Source organism: Canis lupus, chromosome 4 (genome assembly GCF_048164855.1).
Source record: "Canis lupus baileyi chromosome 4, mCanLup2.hap1, whole genome shotgun sequence".
Classification (NCBI taxonomy): domain Eukaryota; kingdom Metazoa; phylum Chordata; class Mammalia; order Carnivora; family Canidae; genus Canis; species Canis lupus.
The window spans coordinates 53,442,272-53,457,368 of record NC_132841.1 but is presented as its reverse complement, the minus strand read 5'-3'; the positions used below and the strand labels follow the sequence as shown (position 1 = coordinate 53,457,368).

The 15,097-nt window shown below is 45.7% G+C and overlaps 1 protein-coding gene across 1 annotated transcript in view; it reads right to left on the bottom strand.

Annotated features, from left to right (window-relative positions):
• The window catches only part of ADAM19 (ADAM metallopeptidase domain 19), an 83,345-nt gene that overhangs the window by 28,309 nt on the left and 39,939 nt on the right, over window positions 1-15,097 (bottom strand). Inside the window, exons 6-8 of the mRNA XM_072824340.1 lie at window positions 7,962-8,154; window positions 7,247-7,312; window positions 2,195-2,266 (exon numbers count right to left, since the gene is read on the bottom strand). Coding sequence (XP_072680441.1) covers window positions 2,195-2,266; window positions 7,247-7,312; window positions 7,962-8,154 — 331 coding nt within the window. The remainder of the gene's footprint in view (window positions 1-2,194; window positions 2,267-7,246; window positions 7,313-7,961; window positions 8,155-15,097) is intronic.

The following is a 15,097-nucleotide window of genomic DNA, read 5'->3' as shown; positions in this document are numbered from 1 at the left end:
TAAAACTTGGCTTTTTCACAGTTAAGGAAAAACATTTTGGATTGGGTTCATGATTCAGCAAATTAGTGCCACTCCTTCCAGTTTTACAAGTTGCTGGATCAGCAAGCCTCAGAGAAGTTGGGTTTGCCTTCTTTCACCCTAGCCAGGGTGACTAAAATCAGCTGCTCAGGAGAAAACTCAGACTACTCTCCAGAAGGGACCAGCCAGGCAAGGCTAGGGGCTTCAAATACGGGCCAGGCCATGGTATCTTCTCGCTTCCATTTTTCATAGGCACTCTTGGTTCTACCACCCAGACCAGCTGGAGAGTTCACAATGGGGAGGCCCAGCCAAGTCTGCCACCTGCTGGGTCTCCAGAACAATAGATGTCACATGGTGAGAACGGGGTCTGCCTCCTGTATACATACCCCCCAGGAAACAAGCTTTTTCTGTTTTCCCAGATGTTGAGTGTTTGGGATGTAGGATCATTTAAATGTTATTGTTGAATGAACTAAGAGCTAGAAAGACAACTGAGCTGTGTCCCTGGAGGCCTTCCTTCCAGGAAATGCTGATGTTTGACTTTCACCTGCCACTGAACACTGACCAGTGTTTCCAGAGCCATCTAAGGCAAAACAAAAACACAGACCATTAACTCTCCCATCTGATGACTTCGGAACACTACCAAGTTTGCTGGTAAATCCAGCAAAAAAAAATTTAAATTCTCTTCTTTATCTTCTGTTTTGAAAAAAAATAATTTCCCCTTTAGATCTGGGAACCATGAATACCTAATAGGCCTGGAGTTAAGCATCAAAAGTGCTCTGAGTGCCCTGAAATTGTACAATGTTTTCAGATTCTCTCTCTCTCTCTTTAAGATTTTATTTATTTATTCATGAGAGGCACAGAGAGAGAGGCAGAGACACAGGCACAGGAGAAGCAGGCGTCCCACAAGGAGCCCGATGTGGGACTCAATCCCCGATCCCTGGATCACGCCCTGAGCTGAAGGCAGACGCCCAACCGCTGAGCCACCCAGGCATCCCTGTTTTCAGATTCTCAAAGAGACCCGTGACCCCAAACATTAAAATCTAACTTTTAAAAACCATTTACTACTGGCCTATCAAGAGAGTACTGTAATTTAAGGTTATCTATTCTACTGCATTTTGTAGTATAAAAAATACCCTTTTTCATATAAGCAAAGTATTTCCAAGTCCTAGACCAGCCTGTTCTAGTAAAATTCAACAATTTGGGTATTTCCTAATGGCATGATTAAAAGGTCCTGATCTGGGAAAGTTAGCTATTCACACAGTCTAAGAGATAACTAATTTTAGAACCATTTTACAGATGGAGACTATATAGATTGGCCCAAAACAACCCATTCAACTTTTAAGGCTCTGTATCTTTCCCATGCTGACCTACCCCAATCTTCCCCTAAGTCAGAAAATGTGGTCACATGAGCAGAAGATACCATCTTCAGTGGCATGTCACTCAGATTGACTGGCAGTGCTTTCTACAGTGAGAAGAATTCTGAGACTGTGTGGGGTTCAGCAGGAAAGGGTGCTGGGCTCAATTACAAATGTCTGCCATGGGTACCGGTAAGGAGACTTTTCAGTATGTAGCCTCATATTTCTCATTCTTGCCTGAAAAGGAATAGATCCCTTTCAGCTGCAATGATGAAAGAAACCTTCACAGTGTACGCTTTCTAAAAAGTGTTGAGCTTTTTACCTGGAAGGAAGCTTAGAGAACCTTAAAGCATTCTTAAACTGGGCTCTTCCATGTCCTAGGTTCCCTGGAAGCCATTGGCAAGGGTGAGGAGAAGGAGCAAGAGGATAGCACTCTGGATCCTCACCCCTGCTTTAGTTTAGAGAGTTTGTCATTACCTGACTTTTATATTAGACACTGGCATAAGATTTCATTTAAAAGAAGGGTTCCACCAGGAAAACAAAACCATTGAAGCCATTGATTTAAGCCAGCCCCTCTGCTTTGTAAATTAAAAGCATAACAAAACAAAACTGCAACCCAAAGAAAACAACTTACCTGGCTAAGGTCACATAGTTGAGGGCTTTGTCATGACTACCCTAAGCCTCTATGCCACTGCTATTGCCTCTCAGAAACTGTGGGGGGTAAGCAATCCATGAGGCAGCTGAGGTACCATGTGATCTCCTGTCCTGTGGCCCCTCTAAGGTGCTGGCACCTTTCCCACAAAGTACACACCTGGTCTCACCTTATCAACGTAATTGGCGATCTCCATGAGCTTGTGTTTGGTGGCGTCCTGGTCTCGCCGATTCTTCTGAAACTGAATGGAGCAAGCAGAGCTAGGTGAGGCCCCAGAACCCCTTCCTGGACCCTCCTGTGACCCATTTCTTATCTTTCAATTAGCTTTTGTTTTCTCCAACCTTCTATAAGCAGTTATTTTTATTTTTATTAGTTTTTAAAGATTTTATTTATTTATTCATGAGAGAGAGAGAGAGAGAGAGAGAGAGAGAGAGGCAGAGACACAGGCAGAGGGAGAAGCAGGCTCCATGCAGGGAACCTGACGTGGGACTCCATCCCGGGTCTTCAGGATCAGACCCTGGGCTAAAGGCGGCGCTAAACCACTGAGCCACCTGGGCTGCCCTTAAAGCAGTAATTTTTATACAATTTCTTCTCCCCTCACATACCCACCCTCCACAGTGTCAGCTCAGGGAGGGCTGAACCTGGGTCACATTCATCTTGGTATCTTCAGCTGTCAGCTCAGTCTCAGGCACACAGTAGGCATATAATAGTCGTACAGTAAATTGAGGTCTCTTCCTTTAGCCCTTGAAGTCAAACCTGTTCTCCTGTCCTCCAAATTATCAGGTCTCCTGCAAACTCTCACTGGGGCTTAGAAGTGGGACCAATCTGGTCCTTGCTTTGGCCATCACTCCAACATGAAGCCATCATTACAGGGAGCTCATGAGGCCTCCCTAAATGCGACTGATCAACATTGATCAAATCACTGCTGAATGTCTACCATGTGCGAGGCATTATGCCTGGCACTAGTATGTGAGATCCTGGTACTGGCCTAGAGGACCTTACATTAAAACAGAAAGAGAGGGGCACCTGGGTGGCTCAGTTGGTTAAGCTTCCAACTCTTGGTTCCCACTCAAGGTCATGATCTCAGGATTGTGAGATCAAGCCCCGCATCAGGCTCTGCGCTCAGCAAGGAGTCTGCTTGGGATTCTCTCTCTCCCTCCCCCTCCCCCTGCTTGCTCTATCTTCTCTCTAAAATAATCTTTAAAAAAAGAGAGAGCCAGAAATAACAACAATGACAGATTCTGTATTTAAGGCATACACAATTAAAATGGACACATAAATAACTGCAATGGGAGGCCACGCCAATGACAAACATGGTGCTGGCAATCAGTACCCTAAGACTGTGGCAAACAGGCTTCATCTGGCATGTCACTCAGATTGATTGGCAGTCCTTTCTACAGTGAGAAGAATTCTGGAGACTGTGTGGGGTTCAGCAGGAAAGAGTGCTGGGCTCAATTACAAATGTCTGCCATGGGTACCGGTAGGGAGACTTTTCAGTATATAGCATCATATTTATCATTCTTGCCTGAAAAGGAACAGATCCCTTTCAGCTGCAATGATGAAAGAAAGCTTCACAGTGTAAAGCTAAAATCTGCTACAATTGCAACCTAAATTTGCAAATGATGGGCATGTCCTGTATGCGGCCATTGTTACAGAGAATCCGGGTACCTATCTGACTTACCTAGTGCACAGTATATATGTTACTTCAATTCCAACCCTTCACATCACTCCTCCACCCCATCCCACAAAAACATCCAAGCAAGAATATTAAAAAAAAAAAAAAAAAAAAACAGCCAGGTAATACACGTTGAGATATGTGTTGGAAAGAGGGTGTGTCCTGGCCATGATACAGGGGAGAAAACAGCCGCTTCTATTCTTCCGTTGCTGTTGGACTTTCCTGGGCCTCCTCAGAACTGTCACTTGTCAGAACTGTGGATCATCTCACTTCACCCTTGCTTTCTAGAGTTCAATTCAATGCAAAGCCCAAGACTTGGACCTATGACTTGTGAATCCTAAAGTTTCTCTTAATAGAGTGATCCAATTTCTAAATTGGTCTCACTGCAGAGAAAGTGTTGCAACATTTATTGAATATTTATTAGAACATCAGAGTCAGATTTCACTGTTTTCCAAATATATTAATCCTATCTTTGAACAACTGCCTGATAATACCACTGTTGTTGATGGACAATATACTCTGGACAATATACCATGTTGTCCAGAGGAGCCTCAAGCAGGGGTAGCAAACTTTCTATAAATAGATTGTAAATATTTGAGGCTTTGTAGACATACTGTGTCACCTCTGCTCACTCTGCCACTGCAGCTCAAAGCAGCCATGGACAATACACACAGCAGGAAGCATTTGTTCCAGTACAACTCTATTTACAAATACATGTGGTGGGCTGGCTTTGGCCAGAGGCTAAATATAGTTTGCAGACCCCTGATCGAAAGAAAGAACTCTATCAACCTTATACTTTCTAGGGTGACATGGGAAGTAAAACGTGGAATATCACCTGGGCTTTGCCAGCCACCCCACGTTCTTTCTGGAACATATCAGCACTCTGCGTGCCTGTTTTTACAACTATCCTATATCCTCCTACAACATCCTATCTTGCTCCTTCCCTGCCTGGATTTCCCATTTCACCTGAGTAATGAATAAACAGAGGACTGGCCCAGGCTCTCCCACCTAGGCTCAAGGAGTGAGCAGCTACTTGGTCATTTTTACTCTAATTACTCACTCTCTGGGCGGCTCTGCTCCCTGCACCGGGTTCAGAGCCCAGAGATGGAGCCTGGCCTATCTCAGCACCAGGTTATAAATCACAGATAAGGCAGCCCTCCCCTTCTCTCTCTTCCCAACCTCTTAGATTAATTAATTGTCAGGAATACATATCTGCCTGCAGAGGATGAGAGGCCACTGGGAGAGAAAGTCAGGGAGAGGGGGTGTGGGGAGGTGAGGATTTGTGAGCCTGCAAACCCAGCCTGGCTGATTACAACCCCCACCAGTGAATCATTCAAAGCCCAGAACCCTGAGAAATGAGCACATTCCTGATCCACAGGCTGCACGAATCACGCCCTGTCAGCAATGCCTATGGGACTGGTGCTGGAGGCTCTCTCCTCTGGAACAGGAAGATGGCCCTAAACCACACCATAATCCTAGAGGCCCCTTGGGAGCCACTCTTCCTCTTGGGGCTTTGCTGTGGCCCTGAAGGTCATGATATTGAAGATGCCCAATCCCTAACCCACCCCCAATTCTTCAGCTTCCAGAATTTCACACCCATCCAGTCTTAGAACCCTGCAGCAAGATTGCACTGGGGAGAGTGCAGGGCCGAAGAGGAGGATCACCCAACCTTTACATTAGAGCAGTGGGGTTTCTATATACTTAACTGTGGGGGTCTCAGGAGCTTTATCTGAACAAAAGATTCTGTGGCTAAAAAAAAAAGTTTCAAGACCACTGTATGAGATGATCTTAGATCATCTAACAAAAGCTCAAATGGAAAAATGTCCTGGAGTCAGAGGAACTCAGCCTTTTTTCCAGCAGCCCTCTCACCACAAAGCAGTCCTGCCGGGCAGGGGCCAGTGTCGTTACCTCTCCCCATGACCATGGAACCTCGGCTTTTAAATCAGCTTTAGATTTTGCTCCCCACACCACTCCCCCATCCTACAGGCACACCAGTCTTTGGAAAGGAAAACAAAAGAAGAAAAAAAAAATGGAAAGGTTGCTGGAGAAACCAATACCTACATCAGTTACAAAGCTAAATTCTTCTCAAAGCAGAACATGATGCTCCCTTGGCCTGAAATGCCCTTCACCTCCACTTTTCTGCCCAGTTAAGGACTCCTTGTCCTTTAAGGTAGCTCAAGGCCACGTGCTCCTGCATACTAACGCTCTCAAAGGCAGCTCTTCCAGCACGAAGCCTAGTGTTCTTTCCATGCCCTGCACTGCTCCACGATCTGTGTTTTGGGACCGTGGACTAGGTAAGGCCACCTTGGGGAGGTAAAGCTCCCTGGAAAGAGCTGCATCATCTGGATGGGGCATGAGACAGGTGGAGCTCTGACGAGTTCTGTCCTAGGGGACCCCAGGTGAGGTGGCAGCGTTAGAACACAACGAGTGTTCAGCTCATCGTGACTTTCCCTGCCCAGATGTGCTTAGTTGTGGTTAGGTCACTATATGAAGTGAGAACTGGACGTGAAATACGGCTAGTTTAGGCAAATATGGGCTCTGGAGCCTGATCCCATTCTTTGGGTGTCAACTTCAACATCATCAGCTTGGAGCTTTCCCCAATTCCTAAAGCCATGTCAGATCTTTCATGACCTTTGCTCTAATTCTCTATAGAGATCGATCTTGGCAGTCACCACACTTGAGTTTTTGTGCCACTTTTATAAACTTTGGTGTCAGGGGCAGGTCTATCTTAATCTCCTGGGGCCAAGTACTGTGCTTGACACATAAGAGAAAATCAAGATACTGTTGATGAACAAATGAAATGAAAGACTGAGAGGGATGAGAGTTCATCAAATCTCAGAAGCCAAGGCCAGTCAGTGAGAACCTCACCTGATTTGAGAAATATAGAATTAAAGGGCAAAAAGCTATTCCTTAGGTCAGTAGTTCTCAAACTTGCTGTGTCCAGAATCACCCAGAGGGCTTGTTAAAACATGGATTCCGGGACCTCAGCTGCACAGATTAGGATTTAGCAGATCTGGGATGGGGTTCAAGAATTTGCATTTCACAAGTTCCTGGGTGCTGCTGATACTTTGAGGACCATTTGGTTCTCATTTGGCACCCACATGATTATAAAATGGATCCACCCATGGGAACAAAAATTGTATTCAATCAGATGACTGAGAATATACTTATTATCTTTGCAAAAAATTTTTTTTGAAATTTCTATAGAGAATTTATGGACTCCCTAAGAATATACACCCTAACTAAAAGGTCTCAGACTCAGTTTAAGAAATGTTAATCCAAATAACACTAGTTGCCCTGATTTTCTATCTGATTAATGTATTGAGCCAGAAGAGATTTTTCTCGTTTTTTTTTTTTTTTTTTTTTTTTTCCCTCAACTATTTAAAAAATAGCCAAAAGAGCCCTTGGTCAGATTTAAGGCCAAAATCACATGATCAACTGGAGAAAGATGAATGTTTCAGCATTTCACCCAAAGTGGCTGGAAGCCTGGAATGGCAGCTATCAAGAGAGTAGCTTTTCCACTAAAACCCATTGGCTCCCCCTTACCTCTGCATAATCAGCCACGAGGTAAAGCTCCACATACTTCATGGAGTGTAAATCTTCCCTTTTCATCTAAGAAAGAGATATAAGCAGATCAGAGCTGTAGAAATGGTGGGCATGCTAGTTAATAATGGCCCTCCTTACTGACTTTACACTTGGCATTAGAGACCATGCTGGCTATAGTTACCATTACCCTCACTACACCTTCAGCCCGTCATCTTGGCCATCGATGGGGCTGCTCGGGGACTATGAGTCAAGTCCTTTATACTCAAAAAACAATAAGCTGGGGTGGCTAGTTCACAGGCCAACATACTGTGAGGGAACACGCTGACAATCAAGTTCCCAAAAAGCATTTAAACCACATACCTCTATTTTCAGTATACATAAATACATGCGTTTTGTGCATATGGTTAAGTGGCTATTCCAAAAGGGAAGGCATGGTTTTTTTTCTCTCACATTTTAAAGTTTCTGAAATCAGCATCTCAGAGTTTTATAAATGTCATAGTGTTTTTTCCCAAAAGTTTTTCCCAAAGGCAATTATTCCATCCAATACAAGGGTATCTCACATAGCAGTGAAAAAGATAAGAACTTAGAATTAAAAAGAAAGGTTATTTCCTCCCTCCTGTCCATCTCCTTTAATTTAGGAATACTCCTGGATCCAAAGTAAGGACATCCGAGGGGACAAGCATACCACCAGGTTGGCTCTTGCACTGAGACTCACCCTGCGAGGTCGTTTCTTGGTCTGGTTCATAGAAGGAAGGACCCTGTCCCCAGTGATGGACTTGGAGTACTTGAACCCACAGTTCCCCAGGGGCAGCTTGAGATGTTCAGATCTGTAAATAAGGTGGTGGCCCTCGCTGTCGGGGAGGGGCTCGATGATGTAGCTGAGGTTACTGCTCACCGTAATCAGTCCTCTGTCAATGGGAGAAACAGAATCTCTGGTCAAAGACTATAGTCCTGGAAAAGTCTCTTGCTCAGGCCTCGGTTTCTCCATATGCAAAATGACATGGTTGGTTTTGATCACTGTTTCTTTACTATGGGGTCATGTATAGTATGGGGTCTCTTTTGGTGAGATTCTGATGCAAACTCAGACTTTCCCTGCAGAGAAATATGCATGTGTATATGAAAGGGTACATAATTTCAGATACTAAAAGCTTATTAATTAAGAAGCTCAAAGCTTCTAAAAAGGCCCACCAGGGGCAGTTAATAATATAAAGGATGGTAAGACCAGGATTCCAAAAAGCCTCCCAAACTCAAGCACCGCATGTGACAAATCAAAAGTTGCAACTTATAGGTTCAGAAAAAGATGGTCTGTAAACTGGAAAATAAACACTGGCCTGGGGGTGAGGAAACCCACGTTTTGGTCCTCACTCCAACAGTAAGCTGTCAAATGGTCTTCAATGCACTTCTTAAAAAAAAAAAAAAAAAATCACTCCAAGCCTCAGTTTCCCCTGTGTAAATGCAAATGATAATTTACTAATTTAACAGGATTCCAGATGAGGGATCCCTGGGTGGCGCAGCGGTTTAGCGCCTGCCTTTGGCCCAGGGCATGATCCTGGAGACCCGGGATTGAATCCCATGTCGGGCTCTCGGTGCATGGAGCCTGCTTCTCCCTCTGCCTGTGTCTCTGCCTCTCTCTCTCTCTCTCTGTGTGACTATCATAAATAAATAAAAATTTAAAAAAAAAAAAAAAAAAAGGATTCCAGATGATTAAATGAAAATATTTTTGTGTACAGAAACCAAAGCCAGAGGCATCACCGATGGCACTCCTAATAGTCTCAAGGAGGCCGTCTTTTAGTGAAGCCAAGAACATGTGACTACTCTTGGCTCCCAGTTATAGATACAAGCACTGAACTCAGAATAAGGACATGTGTTCATTCATTACATTCTTTCACCCACTGAACTCTTAATCTGTACTAGATGTGATCTAGACATAATCCCTGTCCTCAAGTAAGTCACAGCTTCATTGGAGGATGATCATTCATTCTATAAGTATTTCCTGAGCTCCTTCTATGTGCCATGCACATAGAAGAACTAGTTGATGAGCATGGAGAAGTGAACAGGATAGACAAAGGGCCTGCCCCTCTGAAGCTTACACTCTGAACCTGGGAATAAATCACTAGAGTATATAACAGAGACAGCAAAAAGAATTCATCGCCCCCAACACGGATGGACTGGATACAGCTGCCTGGGAGCACTCCATCAATGCAGCTTCTGAGAGAAAGAGTGCTATGACCTGTTATCGATCACGATCGCAAATAATCCCTGGTGAGTACAGGCCCATGTAGCAGGTATCTGCCATCCTTGATACAGTAAGATGAATACTATAGCAAGGGAATGCACTGAGTCAGGGCTCTGGGGGAGGAAGAAGCCCAGTAACGAGTCCGAGGGCACCAGCAGCATGTCATGGGATCCCAAACCTGAGGCCCCCATCTGTCCAGAGAGTTCAAAAGCTAAAGTATCTCCAAGTCAGGCTTTGTCACTCCAAACCGGCAAGACCTCTGTCTGGCTGTCCCAGCTTCCACCTCCACCCCTCCTCCCTCAAATCCCCACCCAGGCTCTGCCCTTTGGGAAGAGCCTGTGATGCTTGTGGGAGAGATAGCGCCAGTTTGTGATCAGCAGCAGCCTTCCTGGAATCCATCCCTGGCTGACCTCACTCTGGTGCCAGGGAGCCTGACGACTTCCCGGTTGCCTCACCCAGGCTGATGCAGCAATCTGGGACCAGCCCCTCAGCCGGACACCCAAGGTGCTCCCCTGAACAGCTGAGGGTGGGAGTGGGGCTAAGAGCAAAGGTCACATCCGCTCTCGAGTCCAGACAGGAAAGGGCAGAGGGGAGAGCCACTGTGGGCATCCTGTTCCCAAGCTTTCTTCTCATCTCGCCTGACCAAGGCCCCTCCCATGACCTCAGTTTCCCCCAATGGCTCCAAACATTGGAAACAGAGGGCTTGACAGCAAGTCAGAGGATGGTTCTGTGCCCATCAGGTTGTGGCTGTGAAGATAACACCCAGTGAGTGGAAAGTTCCAGGCTTCCCTTGAATAAGCTTCTGGGTCAAACAGAACAGAGATAAAGCCAAAGCTTGGTACATGGTGAACAATAGGAATCATGGTGGCTATACAGAAGCTTTGCTATGGTCCAGCCACTATGCTGAGTATTTTCTTCTTCACACCAACATTTCTGATCCTTAGAAACATTATCCCCATTGTACAAATAAGAACACTAAAGTGAGGTGAGGTTAATAAACTGACCCAAAGTCACACAGGTAGCAAGAACCCAAGCAGTCTGGTTCCAGATCCCACAGCCTTAACCATGATCTCACACTGCTTCTGTCACAACAGCCCTGGAGAGTGGGTCAGAAAGATAGCCCCCATCTACAGATGGTTACAAGTGACAGGCACCAGTCCCTCTCCCCGGCGGTGGGATTGGCCTGTCCTAAGTAAGATATCAGTCTGCTGGGAGATAAGACGAAGGAGGCTGTTAGCCTACTTTTCATTGTTGGATGCCATTTTTTTGAGAGTTAACCGCAGGCCAGGCACTGTGCTTACAATCGTCATTCTTTTTTCCTCAGTGTTACTAGGCACCATCAGAAGTCCCACTTCATAGATGAGGAAACTGGGCCCTGGAGAGATTAAATAACAAAGTCTACTGGGTATCTGGAGCCCAAGGTTTGAGGTCCAGACTCTGGGCTGTCCATCAGTGAGTTCCAAACTGATGGGTCAAACTCCCAGAGCTACCTATTAGAATATTCTTTTTTTTTTTTTCCTATTAGACTATTCTATGGAGCATATTAAAAATACAAATGTAGGAGACTCAGATATCGTAGGCTGGAGCATCTGCGCTGTAAACAGTCCTGCGGTAATTCCCTGCACAGTAATACTCAGGAAGTTTGGCCTGGAGCCCAGGCGTGGTGGCAGGAGCCTGTCTTTTCACAAAGCCCCAGACAATTCTGCTTCAGAGAGTGGGAAGATTCTACTTCGAGAAGCACAGGCTCAGGAGGACACTGAAGGTCCTTCTGGCAATAGGACTCATGGCTGCTTCCCGCCCGTCCCCCTACTGTGGTCCCTGGTAATCTGCCCCATGGCACCGTGGCCATCCTCCCAGACTACCTGGCTTGGAGGAGAAGCTGGCACAAGCCCCAGCACTTTACAGTGAGCACCAGCTTTAGACAACAACAGTCGGGGAGAGGGGGATAGATTTCTTAGAATCTAATTCTCAAAGGCTTCCCTATCTCCACCCCCAAATCCTGCTAGCTGCTCTCCCCTGAGCACCCACGGGTCATTTATCTTCCCAGGAGCCTCAGTTGATCTAATTTGCTAAATGTAAGCACTGGCAGAGCTTAGCCAGGGGGCACGGGAGGGGAGTCCAGGAGGCTGGGTGGCTGGAACCTCCCACGCTATTTTCTATTCCATTCTCCATCCTATTGCTCATTGTTAAGAGTCTGATATAAATGAAATTATACAGAGGAACCCTGGCAGGGCAGGGCAGGACAGGCAGGGAGGAGCAGATGATTCATGTTTAACTCCTGAATGACCATGGGACTTAGCCAAATGCACCCTTGAAGGACCGAGGCAAGAAGTACTTCCTAGGAATGTGTCCGTTCAGAGCTAAACCTACGGGGACACATCCCACGTCCCTACATCTGGGGCTGCCCTAAGAGGTAAACACCCTGTTACCCTTCCTTCCCTCCCCTCACTGCTCCCCATCCCCACCCCAATCTGCATCCAATGAGAAGGAGGTACTGGGAACATGAAAGGCATCACAGAAGGAAGGAGGTGCAGAGGTGACCAGCTCCCTAAGGGATGGGGTGGCAAGGCACAAGTGGGGAGGGTAAGCTGGGGAGGGAGACACAGCTGGGCCTGAATTCTGGCTTTGCGTCTCCTAGCATTGTGCCAAGTCAATAATGCTGGCCAGCTCGCACTGTGGCTATGATAACTGACTGAAGTAAGGGAGCCATTCAGTAGTCATTCAACCCATATATATGGAAACTACTATGTGCCAAGAACTGTTTTAGGCACTGGGGATGCAACACGATTGGAAAGAGTTCCCTCTTTTAAGGACCACACTCATCACCTACTATAAATCCACCAATGAGGTCACAGCTGTTCCCACTGTATAGGCAAGAAAACCAACACTACAGAACTAGGTGTAAAAACACCAAGAATGGTTTGGCTCTAGAATCTACACCTGTCATGACTTAGCGGTACCGCCCTGCGAGGGCTTATTCTGTGCCTGACACAGAGGCAGTGTTTATTATACGTTCTTCAGAAGGAAGGCCAGGTATTCAAAGGGGAAGGCCATGCCCCTCCCTGGCAAAACAGCAGACGGGGATGGACTGCTGCGGGTATATGAGCCACCTCCTTCTGCCCCAGGTGCCCACCTCCCTGAGACCGTGCACTCTCTGCAGCACAGAACTTCCAACACTGAATAGTCCTTCGAGTGATCTGATCTACTTTATTTTTCAGATGAGAGGAACCAAAGCCCAGAGAAAAAGGAACTCGCAAGGTCACCCAGTGAGTTACTGTTACAGCTGGGAGCAGATCCCAGTCTTCTGGTGAACTGGCTCCTTACTCCCCAGTGGGGCCCTGACACCAGCCCCCACCCCCACCGCCCACTCACAGTCCTTGCACCATGAACACCATCTGTAAAACTGAATAAGGCCCACAGGAAAAGAAAAAAAAAAGCCCACAGGAGATGCCAGTCTAGCCAAAGGCAAAGACAAGGAGAAAATGATTTGAGGAAGGCGAAGTTCAAAGACCACACAGCTGGGAGGTGTGGAGTGAGGTCTCAGACTTAGGTCCCTTGGTTCTAAATTCTGAGTGCCCTCCAGGCCATCATGCACACATTCTTACACGTTCTCTTGCATTCATTTTCAACCTCATGTTCTCTTTCCAGCCCTGTCTCACAGATATGAGTCCTGGGACCTGGAGTAAAGTATAACCACAGTAAGGGTGGGCCTCAGAGTTTTGAGGACAGAGCTGCTATAAGATAATTTATTGTATATCCTGGAAAGACTTCCTGTGTAATTAAACTTGCCAGACATACGTACATAAGATACTCTGCAGCCATTCAAAGAATGAGATAGATTTATATGTGCCTAAGACATAATGTTCATTTAGAAAAAAAATTACAGAATGTTATGTATAGGATAATCTTATTTGGATTAAGAAACACCCTGTATACACACAGTTATGTCTTTCAGTTATGTATTCTCCAACCGTGATTATAGATGGGGAATGCAATTGGTTGGAATGGTGGGAAGGGTTAAGGAACTTTCATTTCTTTTAACTTGACACTTGTGGACTATTTGAACGTTTAACACACTAGTTATGCAATAATAATTTTCAATAAGCATTTTCTTTAAAAATAAACAACTTACCAATGAGGTAAAAATAACGTTTTACTGCAATCAGTACCTCTCTTGCTGGCAAAGAGCGAGTTAAGCACACAGACACACACATATATACACACAGGGTGTGCTAGGACCCACATGTTCACTTAGGGTTCACTTCATTCCAGTACTGTCTAGATTCCTTCACAAATAACCTTTCCTTCTTACATTGATAATTTGTGTTACTTTGCAAAGCATTTGTAGCATGCAAGAAGTCAGGCAGACATTTAGAGGATGAGTTGTTGATCAGACAGGCATGAAGGGCCTTGGCGCACAACATCCACAGTGAAATGATTTGCCACATCTTTTTACTGCTGTATTTTATAAGTATCCATTGATGCCGTGCAATTCTGACTGGTATCAGCCCAAATACAGTTATAAAACACTATATTACCTATCAACATTCTCCTTTCACAAGAAATATTTCTAAAAGAATAAACAAGAAACTGGTAACAATGGCTGCCTCTGGTGGGGTGGGGGGGAATCTGGAAATCCTGGATGAGAAAGAAACCTATCTTTCACTGTACCCTCTCTTTTATACTGTTTGAATTCATTTTTATTATGATCATGTATTACTACTTCAATTAAAGTCACCCACATACTGCTTTGGAGAGAAGAGGGGGCCCAGGAACAAACTGGAAACTCAGAGGAACTCTTCTATTTGTATTAACAGCCTGAAGCTTCCATTTGGTATAAACCCTACCTGTTTTCTCCAGTCACAAGGAACATGTTCCCAGGAGAGAAGCACAATCACTATGGAGATTCTTGGATGGGGCCATGGCTTTATGAGCCTTGGGGAGGCACTTGAGAGTCACACAGGTTTGCAGTCTGCTGCTGCTGTAGCTGCTCCTCCTCTGGGGTCCGAATGAGACATCTGGCATACGGCTCTGGTTCTTAAACCAGTCGGGCCCACAGATACCCTTAAGTTCTTAAGGGGTATAGTGAGAAGGCTGGGAAAGTAAGACGGGGGGACTACACCAGAAGGAAGCATGCAAAACAGAAACATGTGGACGGCTCACCCGGTTTCCCCCTGTCAACTCGGCTGTGGGAATGATTTGTGAGAGGCCAAGCCAAGTTCCCACTGCTCCAGACCACGGACACAGGGGAAGAGGCAGAGAGAAGCAAGCCGCACCTGCCTGTTCATTTCTTCCTTCTTGGGATAGACATTGTTTACTTGCAGACTGCAGGTGGTGGTGGCTCAGCCTGTAAACACCACAGGGAGACCAATTGGCTTGGTTCAACCAGGTCATCTGAGCCAGGGATTTGGAGCCACTGTCACGGTCTCCCAGCCAAAGCTTGTTTCCTGCCTAATTCCCTCCGGCAGATGCACATAAAGCCTTACAGAGGAAACATGGCCTAGTTTATAAACAAACACATGCGATTTGCAGCAGGAGGGACCTTCCACTTACATGTGGGCCTGGGTTAAGTTTAGTGTGGCTTCATTGTTATAAAATGATCATAATCCCGTGTG